Source organism: Carassius carassius, chromosome 14 (genome assembly GCF_963082965.1).
Source record: "Carassius carassius chromosome 14, fCarCar2.1, whole genome shotgun sequence".
Lineage (NCBI taxonomy): Eukaryota > Metazoa > Chordata > Actinopteri > Cypriniformes > Cyprinidae > Carassius > Carassius carassius.
In genome coordinates, this window is record NC_081768.1 from 1,078,484 (window position 1) to 1,100,968 (window position 22,485).

Genomic DNA, 22,485 nt, shown 5'->3' on the forward strand with positions numbered 1-22,485 from the left:
GTATACAATTATATCGAGTTTTTGAACAAAGCAGCAGGAGTTGCTCCAAATCCCAACAGTTTGAAATAAAAATGTCATTTCTTTCAATAACAATATAGATATCTACTATGATTATTTCTGTCACTATTGTTACAGGCTTTAACTGAAAGCTGGTTAACTTGGTTACCTGATAATCAAAGACAGCAGCCGCTCTTGTGTACTAGTAGTAGTCACCCTTGATAGTAAACACTGCTGAGCTGCTGTCAATCACAAACACCGACTGAAAGGATTTCTCGTGAAGCGGCGAGAAAAGAGCGGGAGGCGCGTGATTGGCGCGCAAATCTCTCCCGCTTCGAGCGCGCGCGGCGGATTCAGTTGCTCTCGCGCTGCTTGCTGCACGGACGCCGGCTCCAAACGCGCGTCCAGAAACCGGAGTAAATACTGCTTTTATCTACTTTTATTGGATGTTAAGTGAAGACCAATGTCTCCGTGGACTCGGTTGGTCAGCTCATCCTGATAGTTCCGAGAAATGTCCGTTTATACACGGCGCCACAGGTAAGAGAAGCGCTGGAGATTCTGACTGGATTTCTGACGGATTTCTTTCATTTGTGTGTTACGCAGTTACTTTTAACGTCATTAAATAATACGTTTTTAACTAGAATCAGAAAATTAAATATTCCTAAGTTAAATTACATTTAAAATGATTCGAATTAAGCTTTGTTATTGTCAAATCCCTAAATGTTTTGATGTCTTGTAATCTTATCCATCGTAAATAAGAATGTGTTATTCATTTTGAGCAGTTTAACGTTATGCAAATCGCAGTTTTATTCGTTTTCCATTTCAGACTGAATAAATGTGAAAATGTGTCCAGATGTTGTATATTGTTATGTAATGTATATGCAGAAGGAAACTCATTCATTTGGGCATGTGTTCATGTTATAGTCAAGGCCAAATTCACCTAAATTGGCACATTGTGCAGTTGAGTGTTTCATTAGGTTTGGATAATGTGATTGGTTTTCTTCTATTATTATCTTTTAGTGGATTTCTTGTTATTGTAATTGGACTGTAAAGTGCTAATCTTGCATGTCGACAGTTAATGCGTTCTGCATAAAAATGAGGTATTAGTACATTTCCATTGCTTTTGGGAGAGATCATTATTATTATTTTTTTGGCAAGTACCAGTTCACATCACCTTATAATTTAGCAGATCACATGGTTTGTATTAGTATTTATTTTGTTATAGTTGTGTATGTGAAGCAGTCGGTCCCTCAGTGGCTCTTGAGTCAAGCATGAAATGCAGAGCAAATGTAGGAGTGGAAATAAACAGGATTAACATAAATGATGTTTATTTTGAGTTATGGGGAACATCGTCTCAATTTATCTTCAACATTCCAGAACTGGGATTTTGAGAGTGACGCATCCCGAGAGATTGACTGTGTGAGGATGGAGAGGTAGATCAGAAAACTGCTGAATTCTCATATTGGACCTGGATTTACTACTTCTGGAAAAAGTAGAGTGGAAAACATAATATAGAGATGTTTAATATATAGAGAGAGATTGAATCAGGACAGTAGTGTATGTATATACATTTATATTAAGTGGTGTTTTGCTCATACTTCAGTGCAACTATTAAAGGAATAGTTTTGAAAAAAAAAATGAAAATGTAGACTTTTGGAGAAATGTAGCATTGCATCAGTGTCTCATCGATGGATGCTCTGCAGTGAATGGGTGCCGTCAGAATGAGAGTCCAAACAGCTGATAAAAACATCACAATAATCCACAGCACTCCAGTCCATCAGTTAACATCTGGAGAAGACAAAAGATGAAACAAATCCAGCATTAAGATGTTTTTAACTCAAACACATAGAGTCTATAATCCATAATAACACTTCCTCCAGTGAAAATGTGCATCTCCTGTTGTCTCTCACATCAAAATATTTGTTTTGAGCTGTTTTGAAGGTCAAAGTTTTGAGCTTAAAGGCAGATTTTTGCTCCCAAACCAGACGGTTAATTGTGGTTTAAACCAGAGGTTCTCAAACTTTTTAGCCAGCGACCCCTAAACTAACATCGACGAGAACTCGCGACCCACTACCACAGAATACACAAACAATAAACAACAAAAAAAGTTGTTTTAAATCCACATCCACTTCCTATGGAAGCTTGTTTCCACCACAGAATAAAAAATAAAAAAGGTAATTGCAACTTTATATCATTTATAACTTTATAACTCGCAATGCAAGTTTATATTTCACAATTATGAGAAAACAAGTCAGAATAGCTAGATGTAAACTCGCAATTTTTAGAAAAAAAAAAATGCAATTATCTTTTCAAATATTTTCTAACGTGGCGGAAACAAACTTCAATAATATTTACTGTATATAAATTTGGCTTACCTTTCAGTGGGATGGGTGCACTTGTTTTTCGGTGCACAAAAGCGTAATCTGTGGCCTGATGTTGGATACGGCTACTCGCAGATCATCCTCAACATCAAGACGTGATCTGTATTTATTTTTCATGTATGTAACAGCGGAAAAAGTCTGCTCGCACAAATAAGTAGAGCCAAAGGGAAGCAGTACATCCATTGCCACACCGGATAACTCTCTGTATTCTTCTGCTACTGCGATCCAAAATTCAGGCAGTGTGGAACTGGAAAATAAAGTTTTTAATGTCCGATCACTGGACAGCTCCAGCAAAGCATCTTCCAGTTTTGTGGGGAGATTAGTCCTAGTTTCAGTGAATGGTTGCCGTATCCAGTCATACAGTTCTGGTTGCGTCTCTTTTGGAAAATACTTATGGAATTGTTCCAAAAGGCCGTGGAGGTGACCAGTGATGTGTGTTTTCAGGTTGCCGAGACTCAGTCCATTCTCCTCCAGATGTTCATCCAGCTCAGGAAACATCTCAACGTTACCTTGTTCAACTCGCTCAGCCCATCTTTCCAGCTTTTTCACAAATGCATCAATTTTTTCATTCAGTGTCAAGATGTTTGTGTTTGGACCTTGTAATGAAAGATTAAGCATGTTAAGCCTTTCGAATATACAGGCCAAATAAGCAAGTTTTGATAACCAATCTGGATCTGTCAGGTGGTGCGCGAATTCAGATTTAGATTCTTTCAACAACGAGTGCACTTCCTCACGCAGTTCGTAAAGCCGGCCGAGTGCCTTCCCGCGAGATAACCACCGGACTTCGGTATGAAACAGCAGCGCTTCGTGCTGCGAGCCCATCTCGTTGCAAAGGGTGGCTAGCAGTCTACTGGTTACTGGACGTGATTTTATGTGATTTACAATTTTGATTGCACCTTTGAGAACACTGTTAAGCTCACTATCAAGTGCTTTGCTAGCAAGAGATTCACGGTGAATTATGCAGTGCGTGAACTTAACATGAGGAGCCACTTCTAAAACCTTTGCCTTGAGTCCCTTGTTTTTACCTACCATTGCACCTGCACCATCAGTACATACGCCAACACAGTAATCCCATGAAAGTCGCATCTCTTTTAGTCTGGTGTCCAGCTTGTTGAAAATGTCACTGCCGGTACAAGTCCCCTCCAGCACTGAGCAGAAGAGCATTTCCTCGTGCAGTTTGCCATCAAATGTGTATCTGATGAATGCCAGCAACTGAGAAGAATTAGACACATCGGTAGATTCGTCGACCTGTAACGCATATTTCTTTCCATTTAACCTATTAATCAATTGACTCTTAATGTCTTTTGAAATGTCATGAATACGGCGAGCTATCGTGTCATTCGACAATGGGACAGTCATAAGCTCATTTGCAATTTTCTCACCATGCATGGCCCGACACATAGCCACAGCTGCGGGCTTTATCAAGGTTTCCCCGATCGTATGTGGCTTTTTGGACTGTGCTATCAGGTATGCCACCTCATAAGATGCCTTCAGAGCATTAGCAGTAATTTGGGTTTGTTGTGCGAGTGTACGTTTTTGAATCTGCAATTCCTTCTCTTTTCTGCGAAAAAAGTCTATAGGTTTTTCAACACAAGCAGTGTGTCTTGTCTCCAAATGTCTCTGCATTTTTCCAGGCTTCATACTTTCATGGGCAAGCACTTCTGAACAGATTACACACTGAGGATGGTCCACATCGTTGACAGTAGAGCAAGTGAATCCGTACTTTATGAATTCCTCTTGATATTTCCGACGTTTCCTACATTGGTCAGAAGGGGTCTTGTTCTTGTGTTTTGTAGAGGTACACGGTTCAGATGATTCAGACAGACTGTCCACAATTTCCTCAACATTTTTAACCTTGCGAATTACAAATTTATCCATTCTTGCAGTTGCAGTTTCCGCGTGCAGTTGCGTGCAGTATTGATAACAAGCAATCAGTCGCCGCACGGTGACGTCATATCTTAGAGTCACGAAATATTATTTAAAACATTTTTTAAAGCCTTCTAATCACTTCTGTCTTTAGAAATAAAAAAATATTTATTTGTAATCTTAATTTTTTAGTATTGAAAAATATTTTTTTGTAATCAGAAAATACAGATTTTTTTCAAACCAACTCGCGACCCCTTGAAGACCCCCAGTTTGAGAACCACTGGTTTAAAAGACTCTTTATGGTCAGTACATGACAAACACTTAATATTTCTTCATATTTCCAGTCATGTTTCCTGTAACGATATGGTTTCTCCAGTAGGTACTGTATGTGTATGAAAAACACTAGTATAAATATTTAGTATAAATACAATATAGCTTAATCACAAAAATACTGTGATTATATTTGATTACTCCATTAATAAATGTATACATTAATACTTATAAAATTCAATATATATTTTCCACATTTCTGTCATAATACCATGGTGCAGATAGTGCTACTACAGAAAATTATTTGGTAAAAAATAGTAGTTTGTTGATTGAAAAGTCTTCTGACTTTATCGATGCACACAATTTTTGTCAACGCTGTTTCATCTGCCTTTAAACTATTTTAAGTCACAGTCATTTGTGTACTTTGCTGAATTTAAGCGCTTCACACTGGATCTCACAGTAATGTTTATTGCCTGCATGACCAAGACATGACCAAATCAGCGAGTAATGCACCTGCTCCATTGAGCTCGCAACCGCTGCGCTGCCGTGTAATTACATTATCATTTTATTGCCTAGCACTAATTCAGTATATGTAAAACGTACATCATTTCTGACTCCACCTCAAAGCCATGTAAGTGGTGGGATTAATGATTTTCACCTGTCAATTGTTTTATTGCCCAGCAATTTAAAATAGTGCATCGTATCTCTTAGTAAAGCACCAGCACACGTTACACAACAAAACCCATGATTTCAGGAATCATTCTGAAGCAGTTTATTATACTGTGACCCTTAAATATTACCATTAAATAGAGCGATGCTTGGCTTGGCAATCTAATTACAGTGTTTTTACCTGCTGGAGTGTCATAGGGCAAACCAGCAATCTAGTAAAGACATAACTAAACCCTGAGTAACAGTTGTTCGTCTTCTGTCCTACTGAAGGTCAGAACCAAGATAACAATGAAGCCACCCCAGGGACACGGCTATCATCAGTGATAGCTTCTGTAAAGCACTAACTCCATCAGTCTTACAGGCTTGATTGGCCATCCATCACGGTTTGGTGGGAGGGTTGTCATGTTGCTCTACGTGACCATCTCTCCATATCTCACCGAGCAGAGGATGAATCTCTCTGGCTCTTTCTCCATTTTTAGATGTGTGGGACTCATCTTGATTTAATTTTTTGAGCTCTTCTGTCTTGACCTTTTGGCTTTTTGCAAACTTGAGTGACAAATCTAGCAGAAAGTGTGGCAGCTGATCCATTATTTCTCCTCATACGTCCTCCCCTGTGTATAAGCTCTTACTTGAATGAAAGATCCTCAGGGATTTTTCACTGTTGGAAGAGGTTACGTTTCTGGAATGAGGTGTTCAGTCCATCAGGTCAGAGTTACCGTAGTTCTGTGAAGATGACAACTGAGGAATAATACAGATTGGCTCAGATTTTTGATGATTGTTTTGTTATAAATCCTAAGAAGGCAATGATGTCTAAATGTAAGAGTTTTCTTTATGAAATCATTTTTATTTTTTCCCTCCCAAATTCTGTTTTCCATTAAAAATTTTCTAATCGATTAAATTCATTACACTATTACATTTGATAATTTATGAAAACTTACAAGAGTGGCCTTTGAAATCTGTTTAATTTTTCCCAAATTCTGTATTTTTTATTTTTCCGAATTAGATTTTTAATGGCTTAATTTGTTTTTAATCATCAAAACATATTCCTAATCCTAAACAATTAAATTAATTACACTTTTAAAAATCTAATATTTATTAAAACATTAAAACTAAGGGTGGCCTTTGGAAACTTTTATTTAAATTTCCAAATGAAATTTTTTTTTTCCGATTCTGTTTTTTTAGTTTTTCAGTAGATTTTTCTGGATTCCAATTTGTAATTTATTAAAAATTGAACAATAAGAGGGGCCTTTGAAATCAGTTTTTTTTTCTGAATCCCTTACAATTTTCAAGCGACAGCTGATTATTATTTATTCCTTCCCTTTCTTGATTGTAATTATTTGAAAAAAATGCCTGAAACTTGGTATTACGAGCACAGTTTGCCTCTTTAAGAAGTATTCCCCAATGGGAAATTGCTTTGGATTAAAGCATCTGCAAAATGACAAATGTAATTTTGATGGGCCCTACTTTTGATTTATTCATCCAAATTCGGTGACATTTATACTGTAAAGAGTTATTCTGTGGTAATCTGTGTCTCGCCACGATTTCCAGATGTCAGCAGATGGGCATGTTATAGATGAAGCAGCAGGTGGCTCATTTGCTCCTGAATGATTTAAATCGATGTGCTCCCTGCCACAGGTGCATTATTGGAGGGAATTGGAGTCAGTGCTATCATATTTGATCCTGGCTCATCTCTGTGTCCAGGTGCATTTTCATGTATGTACGGTGGTGAATGTGTGGGTTGTGATAGATGAGAGTTCAGGCTGTATCTGTAGATCTGGTGTAGGTCTTTAGGGTGAATGTAAACACTGTTAGGTCAGATCTATCACAGATGGTTTAAACAGTTGTAATTTATGTTTACAGTCAGCGAGTTGTGCTTTGTGTATCACTGTATCAATCACTGCATGTTCAGGTTTGCAGGAGTATCTTGTGTGTTCATGAATATTTGGGGAATCATTTCCATGGATAAAAGTGGTTTTCATTCCTGGTTTGCAATATGTTTGAGACCCTAGAGTCATAATTAGAGCTGTTCTCTAGTGGAAATAAACTTAAATTAGTCAGATTTTAGTCTCATTTTTAGAAAATGCAGAGTGACCGAAGCCAGAGAGTGACTGCCCTGGTGAGAGTTGACCTTACGAATATATTCATTTTCTCTTGATGTGCAGAAGCCTGCAGCCAAAGTGAGGTGTTAGACTAGACTCAAGACTTACTATGAATGAGGTTTAAGTGTTATTTAGACATTTAAGGTTATCAGTTTTCGATTATTTCCATAATCGTTCATAGTTTAAATTAACTATCAATTATCGAATAATCGTTAACCTTAATCCTGCAAAATGCATCTGTTGCAGTGGCATATAGTCACCGGTAGGGATGCACCAAAATGTACAAATGTTAAACACTGGGCCTAAGGCGAACATGGTTTTTCAAGTTATTTCCCCATGTATTTTGACATTTTTTTTTCTTCTACAATGCATAAATTAAATAGCCAAAATGCACTTTTTACTGTTTTATCTTGTTAAAATAAATAAAATAAAATAAAAAATATAAATAAATCACAAAACAGTAATTAAAAAATATTTAACATTTAGACATTCTAGCAGTCATTATACCAACAAAGCACAATTTAACTTAAAATTAATAAGTTAGTAAAATAATATATATATATTTTTTTGGCGATCAGACTCCCTTCTTGAATCAAACATGTATTTTTTTTTACTGTAAAATTAAAAGCAGCCTTGTTGAGCTGAAGAGACTTGTTTTAAAACATTTAAAAAAAATTACAGATCCCAATTTGAACACTATGTGTGTATGTTATAATAAATATATTAACAGAGCTGTTGATTATCATTATTATTTTGTCTTACTTATTTTACTTTACAGAACAACAGTGAAATTACAATACTAATATTTATGAATGGCAGAGTTCATGCTTTATTGTGGCGGAAATGCACAGGAAGTCCTCAGTGCTTCTTTTTGTTGATGGCAGATTTATAAATGAGTCTCATTATGAATACATCACACGTATGGCATTGTCACATGCCTTGTAAAAATGTATATATATATATGACTGAGCAACTGATGAGATGTGAACTTTGGACTTTGAACCCCCTGTTTAACAAGCAGATCCGCTGCAATGTCAGAATCCATGCAATTTGTGCATTTATTGGAAAACATAACGCTCTTCAGTTTATTTAGTAATTGTTTAAGGCCATTTTGCGATTTTTGTCATCATACAGTAAACTAGCTACAATCACCCCTTCCTCTTCTCATTGAGAGACATGCGATGCAGCACTAAACAGTCTCTTGCTGTCGGTACTTGTAAGGATTTTTGCATCTTTCTCAGACAGTTTAAATGCTTCCACACTCCTGACATGTTTGTTTCATTATAAAGAGCATTAAAATAATGCACACACACATTTGATTTGATTTCACTTAAATTTACTTTATTTAAAGTAAAAAAAAAATTCTATTTATTTATTCATTCGTTTATTTGATTTTTGTTTTTTGTTAACTTTAACCTTTGAAATTCTGGTCTGTGTTTTGCTTATTAATATGAACTTTATCAGAAACCATACAACTGTTTATAATAAAGGTACAAACAGTTGTAATTATTCTGACCTCACACACATTAATTGCACTGGAATACATTACTTCTGTTCTGCGTGTTACGGCTTAGTCACTCAAGTTAATATTGTGAAGACCGAGCATCTGTTTTGGGCCTGAAAACCAGAAGATCATGTATTCTGCTGTTTCTGCATCCATCTGCATGAAGCTAAACAAGTGCGGCTCAAAGCTCATGGAGAAATGCACTCTGTTTTCTGGGCTGTGTGTGTTTAAGTGTAGAAGTGTAATGGCGTGAGTCATATTCACTTGCTCTTTAAGGCAAGAAAGTGATGAAAAGAAGAAGACAGGACATTAGATCTAGGCGTGTCACATGACGCCACACTTTTTCGCCCTTTTCATATTTACTCAAGCTCAAAAGTCACATTTGCACCAATCCAATTTCCTCAGGCGCTGGCCGCAATCCGCTGCAAAGTCCTGTTGAGCCGGACAGATGCACAGATCCGATGAGTGTGGGTGATTGTGTCCGAGGACGCAGATATGGCAGGATTTCTGCTCTATCTATATGTGGAGCTTCTGGCTAGATGACCGCTGAGACATATGGTGAATTTCACTGCCAGAATCTGCTGCGTCTATGCACCAGATCTGCCTCTGTGTGTCTGTGGGTGTGATAATGAGACTCTAGCTCGGTTCCCAAACACTGTCTGCATAATAAATTACAGCTGTGACTGATTTGAAGCGCTCTGTGTAGGCAGCAACTCCACATGCCACACAAATAGTGCTCGTCATGTATAGCACGTACTGTATAGAATCCATTCACAATCTGCACAGCACTGTTTGACATTCACATATCAGATCAAAGCTACTTTTGAATTATGCTAAAATAATGTATCTTAGAAGACAGTGAGAATTTAGAAAAGAGCATGTGTGGACTGATAACTCATCAAGATGTAGAAGCAGATGTTCCTCGCAGGAAGTGCTCCAATGAATGGCCCAATGTAACAGGAAATGGCAACAGCTCAGTGCATTAGGGCTGCAACTAACGAATATTTTGATAATCGATTAATCTGTCGATTACTTTTACGATTAATCGGTTTATGTACTTATATTTTAGTTTTTTTCCATTTTTCCCCAAGTAATTTATTAATAAATGGCCTTTATCCTTCAGCATAGATTTTTAAGAGATTTTAACCATTATGCATATCCTCATCAAAAATATACCTGGAGTTGTTTTATTGTGTTAGTAATCCTTTGTCGAACTCTTCTGCAATCAGAACACTGACCCATACTCTAGCAAATTTCACAAGGAGATATATTCAAACATTATATTCAAATAATGTTTTCACCATGGCAGTCCTTAGAGCTCCTAAAGTAGTTTAACATCCCGAACAAAGCTTATTAAGGAATCTTTCAGAACATATTTTCACGAAGAATAAGGATAAGAATAAAATTGCAGTGCATTGTATTTTATTATTTACTTGGAAACAGCTTTATAGCTTTTGCTGTGAAATTGTAAACAATCCTTCGAATAAAGTGCCAATGGCATGAAACCACAATTTAAAGTAAAATCCATCAGAAGGTTGTCCAGAAAAAAAAATAGACACATACAAAAAACCTGCTGTGTGAAAAAGAGAAGTGAATACTTAGAAAAAAAGTGCATTTCAAATATCTTTTTAACATTTACCTCTCTCATTCAGTCATAATTAGGCTGCACGACTGAATTATGAACTGGTAAACAACAAACTGATCACAGAACATGTTTGTAAAGCTTTAAATGTTAACTGTTAAAAAGCAATGTTATCAGCTTTTACGACTAAACATTTGCAAACAACATTGTACTGGAGAATCTGCACAAATGAAAGTCTTAGGGGCCGTTCACAAATCGCGCCTAAAAACGCGTGGAAAACGCTAGGCGCACCGCTTTCTCCTTCTTTCCAAAGCGCTCGCACAGAAGCGCCCCTGAGGCGTCTGCCTTTGCTAAGCAACCATGACGTGCTCTCTCCTTGAAGACGCGGAAATTTCAGCAAAGGATAAATGGATTTGCAGCTCAAAAAATCGCTTGCAGTAGCTCTGCTACTAAATTTATTTCAAAATGGAAATCCATATACAACTATGATCAGCTGTTCCTTTCATTTTGACTGAGCTTTTAACGTTGTTACGGGAAAGGATGAAGCTGATTGGTTAGTTCTTGTCACATGACCCGCGGTGCGCTTGTGGCATTCTGAAAAGTTGAAATGTTTTTAACTCGATGCGGTGCGGTGTTGGAAATACTTGGGGAACTTGAGCGCGCAAAAGACGCGATATGTGAACGTCCCCTTAAACAGTTCAGTAGTGCAGAGTTTACAGGTTAATCTTCTTTTTTGAAGGCTCAAAGTAAAGTACTCCCACATCACGCTGAATGCTGCAGAGACGCCGTTCGGGAAGCACATGACGTAAAAGGAGGCCAGCTATTGGCTATTTGCTACTTCTCCTGCTGTACTGGCTGAGTAAAACCTCCGGTGGCTCATTACTGCCACACTTTGGTCACCGCGGATTTGAAATATGCACGAAATGAGCCGCTTACGGCAAATAAAAGTTATTTAGCAACGAATCGATGACTAAATTAGTTGACAACTATTTTAATAATCGATTTTAATCGATTAAATCGATTCGTTGTTTCAGCTCTACAGTGCATCATCATTTGAAGATCACATTTTAATTTTACATTTCTTCTTTTTGTGCCTGTAACCAGACTCCATTACTCGGGAATGACTGTCAGTATCAGGCTATTAAATATTTATTTTTGGATTCACACTCCATTTCCTGTATTGTATAAGCTTCTGAATAACATTCATTAAACATTAGAAAATATATAAAAATATTCCAAGATATGTACAGTATTACCTATTTCTGCTTCATAATTATTATTATTATTTTTGCATATACACCATTATGATGCACTTCATCAGGTTAAGCTTAAATGATTCCTGAGTGCGTTTTTATTTCTTCTGGAACAAACGTATTGATATGAGAGAGTGTTTGAGAGTGTGTAAGAAACACAATAGTCAGCTGGTTTCTACAGATTTGACATTGAATGTGTTAATTATGTATATTGACAGGATCCCCACCCATATACGTTCTGTATTCTGTAGTCATATCATAGCATATCTTTATTTTGCAGATTGCTGCTGCTCACTCAGTAAGTCGTAGCAGCGTTTTGCTTCCCTAGTTGACACACAGCTAGAGCCGAACCCTTCTGGATGAACCATCTGGAAGTTTGATGTCTCTCAAGACATTTCTTGTGCTTTCATCCTCCCAGCGAGGTGTATTCGAAAAAAAGAGAAAACCAATCTAGTGCAAGGTAGCGTTTTTGCAAAGCTGGAAATACTAAAAGATTAGTGTTTCTGGGAGAGCCATTAGGATGGAAAGACTTGGGCTTGATTGGGAATAACTTGTGTTTGTATCAGCAGCTGGATTGTTAGGCTGCTGTTTACAAGGTTAGCAGAGCTCTCTGGCCTGCAGCAGAAATAAGCTAAACGTCTCTCTCAAGAGCGAGTAGTTCCCTCAAACTCTGAGTATTTCTGAAGAAGACGGGCCATCTGTGATGCCCGCTGGGAGAGGAAGTTTGGAAACTGCACACAAGAAGTTTCTGAATCGGTTTCACTGGTTTTTAGCCAATTGCTCCATATGTAGGAAATTAGCTTATTAAAGCTGTTCAGTCATGCGTCTGAACTCACATTGAAGTTGATGATCTGATAAATTATTGTGTCTCATACACTGTTACTGTCACTGTGTTGTTTCAATTGGGATTTTGGCTTCCAGTGATTATGAACACAAGAGACAGTTATTGAGATAAAACCATTGTTTCGACTTCTGTTTCACAGTGATGCTGTACTTTTGTTTTCTGTTATGAATCCTTATCCTGCACATTTTGTCATTTTCAGCAGAGCTTTCATCCTTCCCTTAGTGTTAAGTTTTTCGACATCATAGTTGAGCACATTCATATATCATTTCATTAAATTATTATTATATATTTTTTACCTAATTTATTATTAAATGTGTGTTTTTGAGTTTTTTATTATTATTTTTATTTGTTTTTAAGTTGAATTTTCATTTATTATTATTATAATTATTTAACATTTTAACTTTTTTCAGTTGAATTCTTGAAGTCCACTGAGAACATTTTATTTATGTATTTGTTTGTTCATTTTTTTATATAATAATTGATTTATTTAACATGAATTAATTTATTTTACATTAGTTAAATTATATTTACCTTTCAAGAAAACCTACTGTTAAAAAGTTTGTATGTATCTATTTACATTTCTGTTTGTTTTAGTAGTTTAGTATAGTTTAATTATATTTATTTTTTAAATCACCTTTTTAAAGTGTGTAATTGTCTTTGTCTTTAATATTATGAATCCCAATCGTAATCTTTTTTATTTTTAAGTCACTGAAATAAATAACGCTGAAATAATATTTTTTGCTGCTTCCACAGTGTAGCTATTAAATTAAAAGTAACAATTTCTGATCAATCTGTCACTACCTAATTTTATATTATTGCATTTACTTAACTATGAAAATTAGAAGTTTATTTAACCCATTTGTGTTGGGATGACCTGAATATTTTATTATTATTATTATTATTATTATTATTATTATTTTTAGATTAACTGAAACTTGTCAGAATATTGTTAGTTCCCAGCATGCTTTGCATATGGCCGTATTAGGAGAGTAAATGTTGAAATTAAGTTTTATATATGGTTGGTTGACAAAACGACTAAAAATAACCATCACGATTTAATTCTACTGCTCAGAAAGGGTGGTACATTTCAGCCACAGTAAATCTTTACAATATAAGTGGACCTTATAATATGAAATAATGAAGTGATTTATGAATATAATGTATGATATGAATCCAGCAGCTATAAGCACACAGACTGTCAAAGAGCCAAAGCTTTAGTAGTTCAAGACTCTTTTACAGTCGTTCTGCTGCCGAAACGTTTCAGTGACCTGCTTCTGTTCTCCTCAGACAGACTCCAGCGGACTGAAGCCCTCATCGTCTCACCATGACCTTCTTCAGCTCTTTATTTGCCCTCCTCTTCATCAGCAGGTAAGAGGATGTTTCTGAATCTGACTGGGGTCAATGTGCTGCTGGAATAGTGCGTTTAACGTTTAAATGGTGTCATTATTCAAACATTTCATTAAAGGAATAGTTATTTGTTGAATATTCACCCACATTTCTTCTAGTGTTTCATTTCAACAACGAAAGGCATATTTTGATAGCGTACTTTGGGTGAACTATTCCTCATTGTGAAATGTTCGTAAAGGGTCTGGAAACTAATGAAAATAACATATAGATGCATTTTTGCTCTGATTGTTTGTAGTTAATCTCAGTCTCAGAAAATATTACTATTGTAATATTCACTGTAGAATCTATAAACGTATATTGCAGAGTTTACAATTTGAGAATTGCAGTTAGCCAAATTGAGATTGTGGTTTTATTTTGATTAATCGTGCACCTTAGTGCAATCTATGGTGTGGATTTATTACTCCAAAGGTAGACAGAAACGAAGGCTGTAGTTTATTCCAGATGGATGCTGGTGTCAGTGAACTCTGTAAATGTGTTTTGTAAACTGATGCAAGCCGTGAAAGTGATGGGAGTGTTTTCCCTGAGAAGTGGCTGCCGTTGGCTGTGATGAACATATACCCACACACGCAAACATACATGTGCATGAGCTCACGGCGCATGTGATCGTCTCTGGGCCTGATAATGTAACAGAGATTGATGTTTTCTGACACTCGCCTTGTTCCCGCAGCGCTTTGATTCAGGCTCTTTCACGGCTCGTGTGCCTGTCGTTCCCTGAGCTCCAGCGGTTCCTCTGATTATCATCAATAATGGACACTAGGGCTGGGATAAACGATTATTTTTTAAACGATTAATCTAGCGATTATTTTTTCGATGCATCGATTAATCTAACGATTAATTTTTCCCTGACCGATTCGATTTCGATTATCTCCCCATTAATTGACTACTAACAATTTATACATGTTGATTTACATATCTGAATGAAAAAAAAACATGAATTCCTTAACATTGCAATATATGTTTATTGCTCTTAAAATTACAAAATAAAAGACTGACTAAGAATGCATTACTTTGCACTTGTATAGAGATAGCATTCAATAAAACCTTGAAGCCTTGAAAACACATAGCTTACTGAAACAAGTTTACTGAACACATAGGGCCTAGCTTACTGAAAAAAAGTTCTTCTTTCAGATGAAAATAACAACAACTTGATGTCTAGCATTCAATAAAAAAGTTCACCCAAAATACTTGTTTAGAGCAATTGAAAGAATACAGTAACCAATGAAAACTTTATGGAGACAACTTTATACTGTTATGGAGAAAAATAAAATCTCAGAATGCTCCATGTGAAACTTTGGCGTTCCGCCCTTTTTCTATCGTGTCTAATGATTTTGGTTAATATGCAGGAGGGAGAGGGAGAGAGAGAGAGAGAGAGAGAGAGAGAGAAAGAGGGGCAGGCGTTGACCTCGATGCGTTGTCCCAGCCCTAAGGCCTAAAAAAAAAATTTGTTTGGTTCCGGTTTCCGACCGACCCTGTCAATTTATGTGCGACCCAAATTTATTTTATGAGACTGGGGAAGAACGGTCTTTCACACATCGTTAATTAAATTACAGTTTCCTTTAATGCTGTTTTACACTTAAGTAATCCATTAAAAACCATTAAGTATTGCATCAAAACCCTTTAACTGTCAATTCCTAAAGTGAGCTATAACTTAAGGTTTGGAAATCGTAACATTAAGAGAAACACGGGGGGGGGGGGGGGGGGGTCAACAATATATCGCGGAACAGAGAGGGCACTGACAACATGCTGACAGACAGGACATTAACATTACCAGCTTACTTTTAATATGAAACAAAGTCTCATTTGGTTATTTCACCTTTCAAATGTGGTCATTTTTTAAAGAAATGTAAACAATAAATACCGTTTTGTGGCTCTTGAATGTGTCGAACAGATCGCTGTAAGTTGTATGTATGTATACACACATGATTCAGCCACATCACAAGCCTGAGTATCAACAGTGTGAGCATTCACTCGCATTTAAGACTAAAAATAGATGTCAAATAGTTTAGGTGCCTGTGTGCTTCATTTTTAATTTGGGCAAGGAATCATGAACGTTATTAAATGAGATTGATTAAATTATTAACAGACTAATGTGATTATTAACTTCAAAGAATTATGATTTAACCTTCTGGGATTGTTCATTTAGGAGTCACAGTCTTGGTCGAAACAAACTGGAGACTATAAGCATATAAAGTGTTTATTACTATTAAACATATGTACTATGTTTAATCTATGTAATATTTAATTTTTAATAATTGGTTATTTTGAGGTGACTTCACGGTTCCAAACAACATTCATATTGAAATTATGGACCTTTTATTTCTATATAAATGTGAAAAAAAAAGAGAAAATAAACATATTTTCTTCTTTTTTGTCAGTTAATATTTATATATCCAATTCATTTTCTATGGAGATAATTTCTGACAATGAACATAACAAGTATAAGTGTTTATTTTTTAAATATATTTGGTAACACATTAATATAGAGACCAATTCTCACTATTAACTAGTTGCTTATTAGCATGCCTGTTATTAACATATTGGCTGTTTGTTAGTGCTTATAAAGCATATATTCTGCATGATCTTGCTGTGGTATCGAATAAGTATTTAGCTTAAGTAATGGAAAGCAATGTTTTTTTTTTTTCTTATTGACTTGAGAAACAATCCGATCCGTGGCCCAAAAACCATAATATGATCCGAAACCGTGAGATTTGTGGTCCACTGAAACCCTATTTACAACTGAAATTGCTTTTCATAATTGAATAACTTTGCAAGATCAATACTATCTTATTTTCTTGTTTATTAAAGCTGCTTTAAAACACACTGTATTGCAAAAGCGATAAATATTTATGACTTGTATAATAGATTGTAGATTGCCAGTGGTTACTATGATCTGATTATGCTAATAATGCTTTTGTGAAATGTAACTCATGAGTTAGTGATTGATTTTAGTTTGGTTTTCACTGATTTATTAAAGGAATTGACTTACAGTCATCTGTTTGTGATTCAGACTACACTGGCCATGCTGCTAGTTTGTTATCACATGCAAAAACAAAGCACAATGCAATAGAAAAAAATAATAATTATTAATTCTTATTTATCTCATTACAATCTCTCCAGAGCATCAGGTCCCAACTCTAATGAAACAGAGCCTGATTTGTTTTTTTGTGGTGCAGGAAAATGTATCATGGACACATGCACGCAGACAAAAACAGAAACTGAGCTGCGTGTGTCATTTCATCCGCTGATTATCAGAGTGAGATTAAAGAAACGGGTCTCTTTTATCTTCAGCACGTCTTGCATCATTTGCCAGTAGATTCGGGCACTGAACATGGAAAGACTCGAAGAAAAGCATAAGTATCTCACTTATCCTGCACATTGTTTACGTCCTACAACAGAGAGAAGACTTGTGTGCTGTGAGTTCACTGATGTGTACAGTCGGATGGCCATGTGTTTTGGTTAAATGCTACTTTTATACTGGGGTTAAATTCAGGACTATCCCTTGTGTTGTGCTGTGTTATATTATCAATTTAGTGATGGATGTAACTACACTACATTTATTTCAGATGTACTCTTCAGCAGCAGATCAAATCAGCAGATTTTATTAGTTTCTTTTAAAATGATAAAAAATGTCCTTGAGTAACAACACGTCTGTGTCTTGTTTTATGTCTCTCTCACTCGTCTGGGACAGAATGATACATTGTTTCTTCTTTTTCATCTCCCACTTTCCATTTGCTGGGAGAGAACAAAGCAAGAGAAGATCCAAGAGTAGCAGAAATAACTCTCATCACAACACAGTCTTGTTTTAAACACCCAGACAGATGAAACCACACAGAAAACTAGAAAACATGAGAACTGTGTGAAGTAGTGTGAAGAGGAACATTATATAAAGATCTCATGTATGGTGTGGGTTTGTAGTGGTGGGCTTTTCATGGTATTTATACCAGTGTGAAATTATTAAATGGGTATAACATTAAGAAACTTTCATTTATAATGGGTTGTGATTAGGGCTGGGCGATATACAAAAAAAAATGATATCTCGATATTGTCAAATTTTTTACGATATTCGATATATATCTCGATATGTTTGCATTTGCATTTAAATAATAAAAAATAAAACATTATTTTCTTTTGCCCATTAAAAAAAAAAAAAAAAAAAAAAAAACTATTTAGATTAAACAGCTTATTTAAGCAGTTAAAAAATCTAGACCAAGAGACCACTTACTGCTTTTTATTAAATGAATACATGTAGGCCTATATGTAACTGAAGCAGTGCAAATTAAGTAACAGTTACAGAAAGTGCATTCTGTCAACTTTTTAGTGCATGCAATTCACAATTTAAACTATGCAACTGGGATAAGTATTTTATTTTAATTTTTTTAACAAGTTTTTAAGCTAAGAACACAAGTCTGTTAACTGCCTGTGGTTTTAAGAGAAGCTCTGTGGCATGAAACTATGTTCCTACTGACACTAAAAACCCTCTTAGATGGGGAGCTAGTTGCTGAAGCACATAGCTATTTCTTATATATAAATATATATAAATGAATACCAAAGACTTTTGCATTTTCTCTGTCTATATTATGGAAACTGGTAAACATATCAGTGAAATTCCCCAATAGTAATTCCAAATGGCCATAGCCTATGTTTCTCTATTCAAACATCAGCGGTCGAGTAAGTGCATTTATTTTGCGATCACAAATGCAAACAATACAGTTGAGATCTCACGACAGAACACAGACCGGCTGAACGACGCTTTCATTAGATCGCTCAATTCCAGCTTATTAGTGTTTTCAGATTATCGTCGGCGGCTCTTCCGCAATGAGGAGTGAGCACGTGCGTATGGTTGCCAGATTGCTTAAAATAAGCAAACACCGGGCAGAAAATGTATCCTTGTAACAGTGGAGCTCTGATTCGGAGATTTAAACTCTTGTTATCTGGCAACCGCTATCATTAAAGCTCTCGTAGTAGAGGGGCGTAGAGCAGTCAGCAGTTACAGGTTCCTTTTTTGGACATTCGGCGCGTTCTTTTGGGAAAGTATGCTTGAATTTGAAATATTCGATATTCCCGATATATTCAAATTGTACATCATCGTAAAAATTATTCCGATATTATCGCTAATATTCGATATATCGCCCAGCCCTAGTTGTGATGCGATTACAACACATGGAAGGTGCAAAACTTTGGGCTTTCACTCACCAAGGCTGCATTTATTTGATCACAAATTCAGTAAAAAATGTGAAATATTATTACAATTTAAAATAACTGTTTTTTTGTGTGAATCTGTGTTAAAGTGTAATTTATTTTTGTGATGCTCCGCTGTATTTTCAGCATCATTCCTCTAGTCTTCAGTGTCACATGATCTTCAGAAATCAGAATAATATGATGATTTACTGCTCAAGAAACATTTCTGATTATTATCAATGTTGAACACAGTTGGGCTGCACAATATTTTTGTAGAAACTGTGATACAGTTTATTTTTCAGGATTCACAGATGAATAGAAAGTTCAAAAGAACGTACTCGTTTACTAAACGTAACCTCGGTTCTCTCTAGAAGAGCGAACGAGTACTGCGTCTTAGCTAAGACGCTACGGGAAAAGTCTCTTTTCACGAAATACTGAAGCACCCTTCTTGCGCCCTTCTTGCCACTTCCCGCCGAAACGGGTGTGGCCCAACCTATAAAAGGAGCTCAAAAAGGCTGACTCACCTGATTTATTTAATCGCCGAAGCGAACCAGAGTGAATCGTACGCACGGCAGAGAACGCAGTACTCGTTCGCTCTTCTAGAGATAACCGAGGTTACGTTTAGTAACCGAGTACGTTCTCTTACGAGAGCTCTCTCGTACTGCGTCTTAGCTAAGACGCTACGGGAATCCAATGTAAAATGCTGTGCGCGCAGGGATCACACCAATAAACCTGAAGCAACGCCCAGGATTTACAGTGCACAGTCACCTGAGGGACTCACAGAGAGTCCAGGACAGAAAGGGGGAAAGCCCTCCGTCCCATATCTAGCAGCATCCGTAGATGCGGCAATATGACATCACACAGCCGAGGCAAGGCCTGAACAATGTGGCAATGCGGGTCTTACGCAATACTGCCCATATAACAGTCGGCAGCGCATAGCGCTCGTGAACTCAGAATTCCCCTCAGGGCCCTGATTCGACTATACCGACAGCAGCCTTGCTTGCAAGGCTGGAACCTCCAGGTTATAGAACTTTATTTAACCAGAATAAAACTCATTGAGATTAAAAATCTCTTTTCCAAGAGCGTCCTGGCCAAGACAGGCAGCAGCACAATTAACAAGGTTACAGACATAAAAACATATAACATCAACATATAACAATTTATACAAGTAATAAATAATTATAAAGTCATAAGAAATCAGAATTTCACATATTATTGCAAGCAAGGATCGTCCGTCATAACTGAGTCAGTCATAACATCTACAGCCAGATTGTGTAGCTTCCATGTTATTTAAAAGTAATTTAAAATCAGCCAATGAAACTGGCTCCTTAAGATTCAGGACATTTTGCAGCTGATTCCAAGTGCAGGGAGCCGCATACTTGAATGCCCCTTTTCCCAGTTCGGTCCGGACTTGAGGGACAGATAATAATAATAAGTCCTCAGAACGAAGACAATATCTTCTTGTATTTTTCTTTTCGATGTAAGATTGGAGGTATGGGGGAAGCAGACCAAGAATTGCCTTGTAGATAAATATGTACCAATGATTAAGTCTACGGGTGGACAATGCAGACCAACCAACCCGATCATACAAAGAACAGTGATGAGTAAGTGCTCTAAAGTTTGTGATAAACCTAAGAGCTCCATGATAAACAGTATCCAACAGTTTCAAGCTTGTGGTGGAAGCAATCATGTATATAACATCGCCATAGTCCAGCACTGACAAGAAAGTGGCAGCAACAAGCCTCCTTTTGGCCTCAAAGGAAAAACATGACTTGTTTCTAAAATAAAAACCCAGTTTCAGCTTTAATTTTTTTACCAACTGTTGAATGTGAGGTTTAAAAGAGAGTGAATCATCAATTAGGATACCAAGATACTTGAATTGAGATACAGACTCAATCTCGGAGCCCTGAGAAGTAGTGATGGGTAGAAGGTTCCATGACTTTGATTTTGCATTTGAGAACAACATAAGTTTTGTTTTGTCGTCATTCAAAATAAGTTTTAAATCGAACAAGGTACGTTGTACAGTATCAAAAGCTAGTTGAAGCTGACAAAGAGCTTGGTTTGGAGTTGATGCAGAGCAGTATATCTCACTATCATCAGCATAAAAGTGAAAATTTGCGTTGAAGACATTTTGATCAAGATTGTTGATATATAAAATAAATAGAAGTGGTCCCAGCACTGACCCCTGGGGCACACCCTTGGATATACTAAGAGGGCTGGAAGTGAGACCATCTGCCTGTACACACTGGGATCTACCTGATAGATAGTTGTCAAACCAGCAAACTGTTTGTTCTGACAACCCGACACTGAGAAGTCTTTGTTTTAATATTGCATGATCCACAGTATCAAAAGCCTTCGATAGGTCAATGAAGAGAGCTGCACAATGTTGTTTTTTATCTAAGGAGTCAATAAAATCATTTACTACTTTTAGGGCTGCTGTAGTTGTGCTGTGTTTTTTACGAAAACCTGATTGAAAATTAGACAGAATATTGTTGATAGTTAGAAATTCTTTCAATTGTTCGTTCACCAGAGTTTCCATAACCTTGATCAGGACAGACAATTTCGAGATGGGTCTATAGTTATTTAAATCAGTCGGGTCGCCTCCTTTTAACAGAGGAAAAACAAATGCGGATTTCCATATAAGTGGAATTTCATTCGTGTCCAGAGAAAGATTAAAAAGATAAGTCAAAGGCGGTGCAATAAAATCAGATGCTAACTGTAGAAAATAAGGCTCCAAGTTATCAGGACCAGCCGATTTTCTAATGTATAAAGGTGTGAGGGCTTTATGCACTTCTGAAACTGAAAATGGCTTGAAACTAAAAGAATTACTGACTCCAGAATGACCATGCGAGTTACCTTTGGGATGATTCTGATGTGAAGTGTTGAGGGAATCAAATAATGAACCAGAGGCAATAAAATGCTCATTTAACAGCCAAGCATCTCAGCTAGGGCTGGGATAAACGATTATTTTTTAAACGATTAATCTAGCGATTATTTTTTCGATGCATCGATTAATCTAACGATTAATTTTTTCAGACCGATTCGATTTCGATTATCTCCCCATTAATTGACTACTAACAATTTATACATGTTGATTTACATATCTGAATGAAAAAAAAACATGAATTCCTTAACATTGCAATATATGTTTATTGCTCTTAAAATTACAAAATAAAAGACTGACTAAGAATGCATTACTTTGCACTTGTATAGAGATAGCATTCAATAAAACCTTGAAAACACACAGCTTACTGAAACAAGCTTACTGAACACATAGGGCCTAGCTTACTGAAAAAAAGTTCTTCTTTCAGATGAAAATAACAACAACTTGATGTCTAGCATTCAATAAAAAATTCACCCAAAATACTTGTTTAGAGCAATTGAAAGAATACAATAACCAATGTAAACTTTAGGGCTTTAAGCCAATACAGAGAG

At 36.4% G+C, this 22,485-nt stretch overlaps 1 protein-coding gene across 3 annotated transcripts in view; it reads left to right on the forward strand.

Moving 5' to 3' along the window:
* The first annotated feature begins 324 nt into the window (after positions 1 to 324).
* Positions 325 to 22,485, forward strand: part of LOC132156697 (gamma-aminobutyric acid receptor subunit pi) — a 68,223-nt gene continuing 46,062 nt past the window's right edge. For 2 of the 3 annotated variants that reach the window (XM_059565660.1, XM_059565662.1), the window contains exons 1-2: positions 325 to 534; positions 13,753 to 13,833. In XM_059565660.1, coding sequence (XP_059421643.1) covers positions 13,790 to 13,833 — 44 coding nt within the window. In that variant the 5' untranslated portion in view covers positions 325 to 534; positions 13,753 to 13,789. The remainder of the gene's footprint in view (positions 535 to 13,752; positions 13,834 to 22,485) is intronic. The other variant, XM_059565661.1, reaches the window with a different exon arrangement.